We start from the raw sequence: 12,276 nt of genomic DNA, 5'->3' as shown, positions 1-12,276 counted from the left end.
GGATCCTCACCCAGCATTAGTCTATACTGTCATGGTGGCAGGTAGGCCTGCCTTCAACTACCCAGTACAGCTAAAAACAGCGGTAATGACCCAGTATTCACTCTGCTAGCCCAAGACAGGGTCAGCCCTGCTGTGGCGTCACTGCTGTTTTTAACCCTGCTAGCTCGATTCAAGCCAGCAGAGGTATGCCTACCTGAGCTGCAACCACACCTCCAACTGACATAGAATCATAGAACTGGAAAGGACCTCGAGACATCTGGTCCAGCCCCCTGCACTCAAGGCATGGCTACACTTGCAGATGCAGAGTACACTAGACATGTCGCCATACAACCCAGAGGGGCCAAAGCCTGTTTTCTGCCACCACTGGTGTAAATCCAGAACAACACCATCAACTGTCCCCCATTCCCGCTGCAAAGTTCAGAGGGGCTTCTCACAGACGCCCATGGGCCTTCCACAGACGCCCATCCCCCTGGCCTCTGAGTGCCCACACCGTGTCCCGAATGCATACAAAAGTGATGCAGTTCGATCAGGCAATATAGAACTGGAAGGGAAAGGGGGTGTGGGAAGAGCAGGATTATCTCTGAACAAGGAGATCAGCAGCGGCGCAGGAAAGGAGCCCGAGATTTACTTCCTACAGCCTCTGGGCACAGTAACTTTCCTTTGCTTCGCTCAACGTGGGGCAGAGGCACATGTGGAAGGCGTGTGCGCGCCTGGGAAGCCAGAGAGCAGCAGAGAAGGAATGTACAGTATGGAGAGCTTGGCACGGGTTCGCCCTCCAGCGGGTTGGAATGGCTAGAAGCAACCTGCTGACGCACATACCCTGGTCTTCTCAAAGAGATTTCAGATAAAGGGCCCTATCAGGGGGAAGGATCGCCTTTTAAATACTAGTTAAATGCCTCTTATCTTATCTCAGCCTGGGGCCGTGCAGTTAATTAGCCAGTTGATTTCCAAATGGGGGATATTAACAGATACTGGTGCACTTGGAGGCATCCAAAGGCAGCCCCGCTTGGAGGGCAGGGGAGCTGAAAACAAGGGCTTGAATAGTTGAATAGCAAAGGGGCTGCTTTCACTACCTGGCCTTTCATAGCATGAGCTCAGGGTAGTTCTGTGGGAGAGAGCCCCGCCTGGGCGGTTCTTGGGTGCTCCTCAGCAATCCATCTGGATAGTGGGCATTTCTCAGCGTCCACTCGGTGTCAGCAGCATGGGCATTCCCCCTTTTCTCCTCACACACCCAGGCTTGAGTCCAAACTTACCCTTTTTCCTAGGGCCCCCTCTACTGTTAAGTTAAATAACAATAAATAGAAACTTGTCACCAGAGCGTGTTCCTGAATTTTGCTGTTTCTGCAACTGCTCCCTGAAGGACCGCCTCTGTCCCTGACCCTAGTGCTTTCTCTGTCTCAGGAAGACACTCGAAAATCCCTTTTATATCCTGGGTTGGCGCTAATAGGATCCACCTGATCTGGCTGCCAGGATGACTCAGCAGGACAGCTCTTTTTTGTCCTCAGGGTCCTACAACCTGGCACAGGGCACTAAGACCTGGCACTCTATTCCAAGTGGTTTCTTGGAATGCCACCTGGGCAGCCCTCACTAAATTACGTGGGTATTTCTTGGGTACTCCTGGGTGTAGTCCCCAGTTTCCTTCTTCAAAACTACATTGGGTTCCCCCTGAAGGTGCAACAATGGGGCAGGATAACCCTAGATCAGCTCCTCTGCCATGTTATTCATGTTGGTAGAATGGGCTTTTAAAAATGGAGATGTCGGTATTTTGTCCAACTGCAACACAGCTCCTCCTTCGTTTGGTTCTGTCCCTGCTAATCTGATCAGACTCAGCCTCTTTGGCGGCAGGCCGCAGGTCAGCTATTTTTTCTTGAGTACTAAGTGCCTTCCATGGAGAGGTGATGAAACATCTGCTCACCAGCAAAGGGTAGTGCGAGAAACACCTGGTTCTTCATGCCAGCTGACAGGTAGCAGGCCTGGCAATTGCACGGAGTTCCACCTTTAGGGTGCCTGCAGCTGGCACCCCATTCTTGGGTGACTCACATGATGTCAGTGTTTACAAGTTCCGTAGTTTCAGCATCTCAGAAGTCGCCTCAAGAGGAGGAGCCTTCTGCTGCATTGCTGCGATGGAGGAGGGTGGGGTCAGGGAAGCTTGTTCAACAGCATTAATGCCACCCAAGCCTGCTGGCAGATGTGATGCTCTCCAGTGGTTAGAAAGAAGACCTCTCCAGGGCCCGCTGTCCAATCTGCAGCTGGGAGCACGCATCTAGGGCATCCGGGCAGTACCGCTGGGGTGTGGTGCAGACACCTCTCTGCCCTTCCAAGCTGGGCATGCTCACCAAGCAATACAACTGCATTTGTGGTGGTGGTGACCCCGAACACACTGCATGATGGAGCATCTAGAGTTCGAAGCCATTGCTGTAGGACACTAATGAGCCCATATGAGCTCCTCGGGTCTTTGTCCAATCTCACTATCTTCCCCATGGACACAGGGATCCTGGCTTTGCATAGGCTGATGCTTCTCAACCTTCTCCATCCTGGGACCCATCTAGCTAGGACCTAGCCTCCCTCCACATTTAGTAATATGGAAAGGGTACCATGACCCCTTGACACCTGTTTCCAATCCTGCCTGGGGCCCATACCTTAGACAGCTCCAGTCTACTCATCCCCTGAGGCAGCTGGCTGGGTAGGTGAGTCCCACATCAGTGATCAGCCTGGCGTGGGAGGCATTATCGGAGGAAAGTGTGTTCTCAGTTTTGTGGTCTGGTAGAAAGGAGACATAGGAAGGCCTGGAGGGTGCTGGGGATGTCTCTTAGGGGGCTGCCCTGATGGAGCATTGCTGTTCTTGCACCAGGTAGATGTCTGCTAGCGAGATTGCCAAGAGGTGCCATTCACTTCTGGGCTGCGTCTCTACTGGAATCACATGACTCAGATTGTGCATGGAGGCAGGAGAGAGGAGGGAAGGTGGATACCTAGGCAGTCCTGGAACCCTAACCTACTCCCTTCTTTTGTCCAGCTGCTGGTTCTCCTGCCAGGACCCAAGCAAATTCCCAACCCCCATCTTTTTCCCTTTCACAGCCGGGTTTTGCATCCCAGTAGCACACACAGCAACATACCTACATGCAATAATGTGCCAAAGCCAGATGGGGAACCCTAGTGACCTTTGCAAATGGGAGAGCCCAGCCCACTGCCCCGCCGGCACTACCAACTCTGCTTTGGTTTGATTTCAGGGGGTGGGAGGACGTCTAGCATTTCCACCCCAGTTTGCTTTCTGGGTCACAATGGGTTAACAGCATATGTACAAGCTGCAGAAGGAACCAGGGGGGTTGCTCAGTAGATGGAATGGAGCTGGCAAAGGGACCAGAAAGGCTGGCTATATTTCCCCCTCTTTTTGTTTTGTTTTGTTTTTTTAACATTTTTCTGTTTTGCCGAGTGAGGACAGACGCTTTCTCACTGCGCTTACTCCCGACTGGAGCCGAAGAGCTGGAGGAAGAAGGAGAAGATGTAGACAATGTCCAGGTAGATATTGAGGGCTCCAAAGATGTATTCCTCCGGGCTCAGTGAGTACCGGCGGTTCCCCATCAGCAGCTGCGTGTCGAATGCCAGGAACTGGGGAGAGAGAGAGGGAAAACAGACCCGCAAAGAGGATCAGGCAATGCATCACATGCTTGAACATAAGAACATAAGAACGACCATCCTGGGTCAGCCCAAAGATCCCTCTAGTCCAGTATCCTGTCTACCAGCAGTGGCCAATGCTAGGTGGTCCCAGAGGGAAGTGAACCTAACAGCAATGATCCAAGTGATCTCTCTCCTGACCATCCATTCTACCAATCCTCCTGAAAACAGAGGCTAGGACACCCTTCCTTACCCATCCTGGCGTAATAGCACAATTAAAATGACTTAACCTCAGAATTTGAGTCAGTTCTCTTTAAACCTAGCCGTGTTATATGTCCTAGCCTTACACAACCTCTTAGCAGGAAGGAGTTCCACAGGTTGACTGTGCACTGCATGAAGAAGAACTTCCTTTTATTTGTTTTAAACCTGCTGCCTATTAATTTCATTTGGTGGCCCCTAGTTCTTGTATTATGGGAACAAGTAAATAACTTTTCCTGATTTACTTTCTCCACATCAATCATGATTTTATATACCTCTATCACATCCCCCTCCTTAGTCTCCTCTTTTCCAAGCTGAAAAGTCCTAGCCTCTTTAATCTCTCCTCATATGGAACCTGTTCCAAACCCCTAATCCCCCTTGGCATAGGCCCCTTTCGCCCCCAGGCAGCCCAATCAACAGTTACAAGAATTGCTTAATTATACCCACTATTAAAATGCAGCTGGTTCTTGGGTGGAACTCAGCTGCTGTTTAACACCCCGCAAAAACACTTCAAAACTTTATTCTGGCAAGGCAGCGTGGCCCATTGGGCAAAGCCGTGGATGGGAACTTAGGAGACCTGGGTTCCAGTCCTTACTCTCCCCCAGGCCTGCTGGATGACTTGTGTAGGGGGGTGGATAGATAGTGCTACACTCCAAAAGGAGATTTGGCCAGGCTACCACACCATTATCCCGCAGTGCATTGGATTTAGGGTGACCGGATGTCCTGATTTTATAGGGACAGTCCTGATTTCTGAGTCTTTTTCTTATATAGGCCCCTATTGCCCCCCACCCCCTGTTCCAATTTTTCACACTTGTTGTCTGGTCAGTTTAACTGGATTATTCTCACGGTGGTTGGAGATGCAGGAGGAATTATGCACCGTTGGTTAAGGATGCAGCTCCCAGTATGGCTCATGGAAGCAGGTCACAAGAGTGACCCGAACTGGCTTCATTCTAGCCCTGCCCATAGCGCTGAGCAATCCAATTCCAGCCGAGGAGAAGGAGGGAGGGTTCTCTCCGAGTGGGAGTTGAGAACCCAATCTTAATTTCCAGGCTATGCTGCAGCCTGTCACTATGCAGCTAAAGCTCTTTGCCTGAGCACCACCCCCGGTGCCCACCCACCTTGCTAGAGTCTGGTACCAGCAGCAGATGAGGTGACATGCAGATGAAGGGGGCTGGAGTGACTGAAAGCATCGGGATCACTGTGTTCAACGGTGAGGGGGGGCCTAGAACCAGGGACCTTGCAGGCTCATGCCTGAAACTCGTGACTTCCCGAGCTTTGCAATCCTTAAGCAACTGTTTCTATGAGCCTGTCCTGAGTTTCAGGTTATGGCTAAACTTTTGTCTGGCTCTGCTCCACCTCTGCCACGGACTTCTCTGATAACCCCAGGGCAGATCACGGGCCATCGGGCCAGCGCCTCTGCCTTTGCGCCCAGCAGGACTGCCCTCCCTCACCGCATCACATATAATCAAGGGCTTTGTCTTGTCCAGTTTGCAGGTTCCAACCCACTAAGCTTTGGCCACGTCCCCTGAGGAGATAACATAACAACATATGAATGGCCGTAGTGGGTCAGACGAAAGGTCCATCCAGCCCAGTGTCCTGTCTATCAACAGTGGCCAATGTCAGGTGCTCCAGAGGGAGTGAACCTAACAGGTAATGATCAAGTGATCTCTCTCCTGACATCCATCTCCATCCTCTGACAAACAGAGGCTAGAGACACCCTTCCTTACCCATCCTGGCTAATAGCCATTAACAGACTTAACCGTCATGAATTTATCTAGTTCTCTTTTAAACCCTGTTATAGTCCTAGCCTTCACAACCTCCTCAAGCAAGGAGTTCCACAGGTTGACTGAGATAACTCCCACACCCGGACTAGTCTTGTGGTCAAGCAACTTATGCTGAAGTTACCTCCTTTCTTAATTTCATCCCATTCCTCCCGGTTATACCCCACCCCCAGCGATTCCTTGGCAATAACTACCTTCAGGGACTTCCATCGTCTCACCCCCGTCTTGGCCGCTGCTTGGCCAAGGAGTGCTCCTGATTCTTCCTTGTGAGTCCCTTCCCCCAGCCCCAGGATTGTTTCTGTTGTTGTTCTCTGCATTTCCTCCCACTTGAGCAAATATCTGCCTGGTAACGTGCTGTCCTGAACCCAGTGTCACATTCCAGGTGCAGTCACGCTACAGCTATAAAGAATTATACCCTCCCCTCCCAGCACGGTGACTGGGTGACTCTGCCAAACTGCACAGAGAGGGGGCCCGGTCTAGGAGATGGGGAATCAGGGGACTTGAATGATACTGCTGGCTCTGCTGTCAACCTGTGTGACTGTGGGCTGGTCTCTGAGTCTCCAATTCCCACTACCACCTTGAGTCTGTCTTGTCTATTAACCTTCGCCCCGTCCCTGTGCCTTCCCTGGTTGCACTGTGCTCTTTGGGGCAGCGTGTGCGAAGATGCGATGCCCAGCACAATGGGGTCTGGCTTTCCTAAGGGCTTCTGGGACACAAATAATAATTGGCCATAGAGGCCCGGTCCATAGGCTTCAGCAGCTGAGGATCTGACTATCTACGTTTATGAGCCAGTTATATTTCATTTAACCCTGGGCACGTTTTACAAGGCGATCGTAAAACATCCGAGTTCTTCATAACTGACTTTATTAGCTATTAAACAAATTGCTCAACTGCTGTTGCTATTCCTAGCAGTCCCAGATGGCTCTGCCTCGCCCCAAGGTGGATTTCCTCCTTACCCCCCATTTGGTGTGGCCCCGCACGTTCCCTTGGCGAGTGCTTCCTGCTTTCTGAACGGCAAACGTGACTCCTCTGAAATACGCTCTGGAGAAACATTTGCTGTATAAGCTGCCTGGAAGCTCGCTCATATACGGGCCCAGCGTTTGTTTTTGGTGTAATACAGCAAGTATTTTTGACCCAAAAGTTTAGGGGCCTTGGGAGTGGGGACAAGGAGTTCTGCATGGGACCCACAGCTCTGGCACCAACCCCCTGGGCTGCAATGGAGCACCCCCCTCTGCCTGCTATCTCCGTCCTAAATTCCACACGTCAATCCTGCCCCCACGTCACTCTCTGCTACTCTAGTCTTGGGCTGCCCGCACCCACAGCTCTGCCAGTGCCCCTCACCTTGGGGCCGGATGCAGGATTGCAGGGGGCCCTTACCTCCAGCACCCCCTTGTGGCTACTTCCTTGGCCCCACAGTGACCTGTCTCTGTCTGGGTCTCCCATGGCCTGGCCCCCCAGCTGGGACATTTAGAAATTCGATCTCCTTTCTAGGTAATGAAGTCCCCGCTGTACCTCCCACTCCCAATCAATATCCAGATGAATCTTTCTCCACGCTGAAGGTCTCTGCTTCCTGGAGCGTTGCAGAGTTCCTCCCAGGCTGCTCGGTCACCAGCAGGTTTCCCCCTCGCTGCCTCCCTGCCCTGGTCTTGACCACCTCACGCCCAGAGACACACACCACTCTGCCAAAGCACCTCCGTCTGGAGCGGCTCTCCCAGCTCTGCTCCCAGCTCACTCCCTCCACTACTCCATACCGTGTCTGGCCTTAAACCAGGGCCATCAGCTGTGCCAGACGCGGCCCTGATGTTGTGATAAAGACACAGGCACACTAGGGACTAGGCCCAGATGATCCTATGGGGCTTGCTATTCGTCATCCACCTTTGGACATGAAGGTCTCCTGAAGGGAAAGGTCTCCCACAGTACAACTCCCCTCCCTCTCCTTCCCCATGCTCGTCTTGCCTTGCAAGGGACAGGCGATTTGCTACCTGATTGAACTCGGCCAAATAAATCAATCAAATTCCCATTCCTTGGGATTCGGCGCCGCTTACCATAGTAAAGACAATCGCACCCAGCACGGCATATATGGCTTGGAGCCACGGCACCTACAGGAAATAGACAGATACACCAGTCAGCTTTAGGGAGAAACCCAACCAGCAAGAAGGGAGGGCTTGGTTCACACCATGGAGGACACAATCTAGGGAAAGCAGCATAGGCACAGAGATTGGCCCACAGTATCCCAGCAAGACAGTAGCAGAGATGGGCGTAGAACTGAGGTCTCCTGTTGCCTAAGCCAGCACATGACCCACCAGACCACGTGAGCCGGCCACATAAGGATCACAGTGACCCTTTAGAAAAGGCATGATCTCACACACACACAGGCCTCACAGTTAGAAAAGGGACCACGTGGATCAGGATTTTGGGTGCCCAATGTGAGTCACCCAGGGCTTGGGTGACCAGACAGCAAATGTGAAAAATTGGGACGGGGTGGGGGATAATAGGAGCCTATGTAAGAAAAAGACCCAAAAATCAGGACTGTCCCTATAAAATTGAGATATCTGGTCACTCTACAGGGCTTGCTTTCAGAAGCAGGATCTCTCCCCCACCCCACAGGCCTGGTAGGAACTTGCTCTTCCCTCATCCATCCCCATCTCCCACTGCGCCTGCAGGAGTTCTGTGCCCCTGACGATTATTGGGGGTGCCCCTGCTTGCCCTTCCTTTCTGCACGCCCCCGGCTGCCATTGACATCCGCTGGCACAGTGAATGCTCTGCCGTTCTGAATGGCAGACCCATGGCATCTCATACCAAGACACCCCACATCAGACGCCCCTTTCGAAAACACTGGCCTTAGTAGCTATGTGTCCTCAAGTCATGAGCGAAAGCACTGGGCCTCCAAGAAAGAACCGGTTCCATTCAGAGTCCAGTACTGACAGTTGCTTAAAGCAGCTGTGCTCGGAGATGATCATTCCTCTCTATTCGACATTGGTGAGGCCTCAACTGGAGTACTGTGTCCAGTTTTGGGCCCCATACTACAGGAAGGATGTGAAGAAATTGGAAAGAGTCCAGCGGAGGGCAACAAAAATGATTAGGGGGCTGGAGCACATGACTTATGAGGAGAGGCTGAGGGAAATAGAGTTATTTAGTCTGCAGAAGAGAAGAATGAGGGGGAATTTGATAGCTGCTTTCAACTACCTGAAGGGGGGTTCCAAAGAGGATGAATCTAGACTGTTTTCAGTGGTGGCAGATGACAGAACAAGCACCAATGGTCTCAAGTTGCAGTGGGGGAGGTCCAGGTTGGATATTAGGAAAAACTTTTTCCCTAGGAGGGTGGTGAAGCACTGGAATGGGTTCCCTAGGGAGGTGGTGGAATCTCCTTCCTTAGAGGTTTTTAAGGCCCAGCTTGCCAAAGCCCTGGCTGTGATGAGTTAGTTGGGGATTGGTCCTGCTTTGAGCAGGAGGTTGGACTAGATGACCTCCTGAGGTCTCTTCCAACCCTGATATTCTATGAGTCTATGATTCTATGAATGCAGCTGTCTCCAGCCTAGAGGAATGTGCCCAACTGTTTGGGGAGCCCTGGAACAGCTAATAGGGCCCAGTCGGATACAAGTAAACAACTGCAGCCCCAAAGTGATTAATGGAGGCTGCCAGACTCTGGGCAACGTCCTCCTTTGTCAACATTTCCCAGTGTCCGTTGAGCGCTCAGTGATGAAGAATTGCAAAATAAAAGCTCCTGGATGGAAAACAAGACGCCAAAGGCTGGGATAACAGCACCCCCCCTCTTCCCCTTTGCAATCAATCACCGTCATTAGCCACCCGCAGCAGGATGTCAGTCGGGAACAACAAACACCTTTGTTGGGCCTGAACAGCGTCAAGCGCCAGACGCGTCCGCCAGAGCAGAAAGAGACAGAAAATGTGGCAAAGGGGTGATGGCAGGAGGGTGGTGAGGTAGGTGAGCATGACAATAATCCCCCAAGAGCTAGCCACATGGATGTGGCCTCTTGGATATTGCTGGTTTTATTCAAACACGTTGATCAGTAGCCAGCACTTTACTGACTAGAACAGGGGCCTAAACATCAGGATTCCTGAGTTCTATTCTCTGCTTTGAGAGGGGAATACAGGGCAAGGATCAGGGCCACTGATTGGGCCTCTGGACTCCTGGTGCAGTGGTTAGACCAGCTTACTGGCCATCAGGTCTCCTGGCTTTCATTCCCAGCTTTGAGAAGGGAAGATCATTAAAGTATGTAAGTGGGAGCAAGGAAAGGTGGGTTCTACACCCAGTTTTGAGAGGGCAGCACAGTGCTGTGGTTAAAGCAGCTAACGGGGAATGCGCTCCTGGGTTCTAGTCCAAGCTTTAAGGGCAGGGTGTGCTGGACTGGTTAAAGCAGTTGATTTTTGAGCCAGAGCTGTTGGTTTCACTTCCCAGCTCGGGGAGGAGAATGTGGTGCAGTCATTAGAGCAGGAGAATGGGAGGCAGGACCCCCTGGTACCTTTCCCTTCAGTGCCACCAGGGCAAAGGTCATCATCTTCAACCAACGCAATCTCCCAAGAAGGAACAAATCCTTTAATTCAGTTGGACCAGATTTCATTATCCATTTCTCCAGTGTCAATCTAGGATCAGTGCCACTCCCGGGCAAGGCACAAAGGGCAGAGGTTTGGGCTGAATGAGGAGGGTTGTCTGGCATTGATCCAAAAGGGACACTAAACACATGAGCTGGGATTTCCAAAAATGTCTGTACCGCAGTCACAAGAGTGATTGCAACATATGCAGATGGACCCAAACTAACTTGAATCCAGCTAGCTCTGGGACCAGTGCAGCCACAGCTGCATGGGGTTCCTGGCAGTCTGGGACCATGTGTCTGTAATCAGCTCACTCACCCTGCAGTCTGTGCTACCACAGCTTCACTGCAATTGGTTCATGCACTAGCTAAATTAAAGCTAGCTCAGGTGTGTCTATAGATGCTGCAATCACACCTCCAACGGCAGTGTAGGCACACCCTAAGGGAGTCAGGCACCTAAATCCCATTGGGCACCTAACTCTTTTAGGCTACTTTGAAAATCCCTGCCTTGATGCTCTTCAATGGGGTTAGTTTTCACTGTGGACCTCGCCATCTCTCAACATTGGACGGTCTGAAATGCTGCACCAGGGCCATTTGTAGTTAGTCCCCCATGTCCACCTTTGACATCTGACATCCACACATAAGGGAATGGAGCTTTATTCAGCTCAGAGGATTTTAAGGGTGTGGGGAGAGACCTGAAGCTCCAGATATTCCAGGCAGCCACTCCCCAAAATCCCTAAAACATAATCTGGTTCAGTGCAAAGGAAGGAAAAATAACTAGATAGATGTGTATGGGACTAGATTAGAAAACTAGATGTGTAATAATAATCTAGCTCTTCTCAACCGTAGATCTCAAACCCTATTTTACAGATGGGGAAACTGAGGCACAGAGAGGGTAGTGGCTTGCCCAAGATCACCCAGCAGACCAGTAGCAGGAATAGAGCCCAGATCTCTTGAGGCTCAGTCTAGTATGCACACCACTCGGGCACGCTGCTGCCCCCTGGATAGGGGTGGATACAATTAACCCCATTTGCCCAGAGCCCCTGACTTGTCTATCACCTCCTTCCATTCATGGCTTGTAGTCAACAAGCTACAGGCAATTTCCTGAGCTTATCTCTACCAGCACTTTAGCTTTTTCTGAATACAATCACTAAGACTAAGCTGATATTCTGCTCCTGGATTTAAAAGGTTTGGCTGTTTATTCAACTCTGCAGTAGCAAGGCGGGGATGGGGGGGTTTTCCCCCCAAAGCAGTTCAAGTCGCTGCTACTCAGCAACACTGGTATAAATCCAGAGTCACTCCATGAAGTTCAGGAGGAGTTACTCAGATCCTGCGGGGAGGAGAAATGGGTGTTGCAGGACTGGCCATCAGGGAGTTATTAATTATTTTCATTGTTGTTACATGCATTGAAGTCACAGACCAGGACCCCACAGGCACTGGACAACCGCAGAACAATAAAATAGGCCCTGCCCCACAGAGCTTCCAATCTTAACACCCCGTCGGTTTGAACCAATCGGCCACACCAATGGACAGTGGCTCTGAGCAGTTCTTCCCCTGGCCCTTTTCGGAGTGGGAAGCTGAACTGTCACTCTCGGCTGCTCCCTGATAGGACACCCTGGGCGACTTGCCTCTGCTGTTTCTGACCCATGGAAGGTTTGGCGGCTCAGCGGTTTGCACTTCCTGGCTGCACGATTATTAACACGATTGATTGTGACGGCTTCCCCAATCTCCAAGCCTTTGCGTCCGCTTCCGCCCACCCCCTCCTTTGTGGGAGCTCTCGTTCAGCAATTTATCCTCAGTGGAAACTACAGCAGCTGTAAAATGCTGATAAAGGGGCAAATTGCTGTGAGTTCCGGCTCACCGAGAGTCTCCATTTATCACCCTGAGCTGCCACTTTGTTTGTCTAGCCTCACCGTGCCCAGATGCCCCACACTTCTCATAGGTGACTTCCACACTCATAGGTGCCGACTTATTAAGATCCCGGGGGTGCTCCACCACAGACCCCGCTCCCACTCCACCCCTTCCTGCAAGCCGCCACCTCTCCCCTCCTCTTTCGGCCCACTCCCCTGCCTCTT

General features: G+C 51.5%; 1 protein-coding gene across 1 annotated transcript in view; it reads right to left on the bottom strand.

Moving 5' to 3' along the window:
- Positions 1-3,380: 3,380 nt before the first annotated feature.
- FAIM2 (Fas apoptotic inhibitory molecule 2) overlaps positions 3,381-12,276 on the bottom strand; it is a 35,043-nt gene continuing 26,147 nt past the window's right edge. Inside the window, exons 11-12 of the mRNA XM_032786822.2 lie at positions 7,697-7,750; positions 3,381-3,606 (exon numbers count right to left, since the gene is read on the bottom strand). Coding sequence (XP_032642713.1) covers positions 3,457-3,606; positions 7,697-7,750 — 204 coding nt within the window. The 3' untranslated portion in view covers positions 3,381-3,456. The remainder of the gene's footprint in view (positions 3,607-7,696; positions 7,751-12,276) is intronic.

Source organism: Chelonoidis abingdonii, chromosome 26, assembly GCF_003597395.2.
Source record: "Chelonoidis abingdonii isolate Lonesome George chromosome 26, CheloAbing_2.0, whole genome shotgun sequence".
Lineage (NCBI taxonomy): Eukaryota > Metazoa > Chordata > Testudines > Testudinidae > Chelonoidis > Chelonoidis abingdonii.
The sequence above is the reverse complement of the archived record's forward strand: the minus strand, read 5'-3'. Positions and strand labels throughout refer to the sequence as shown.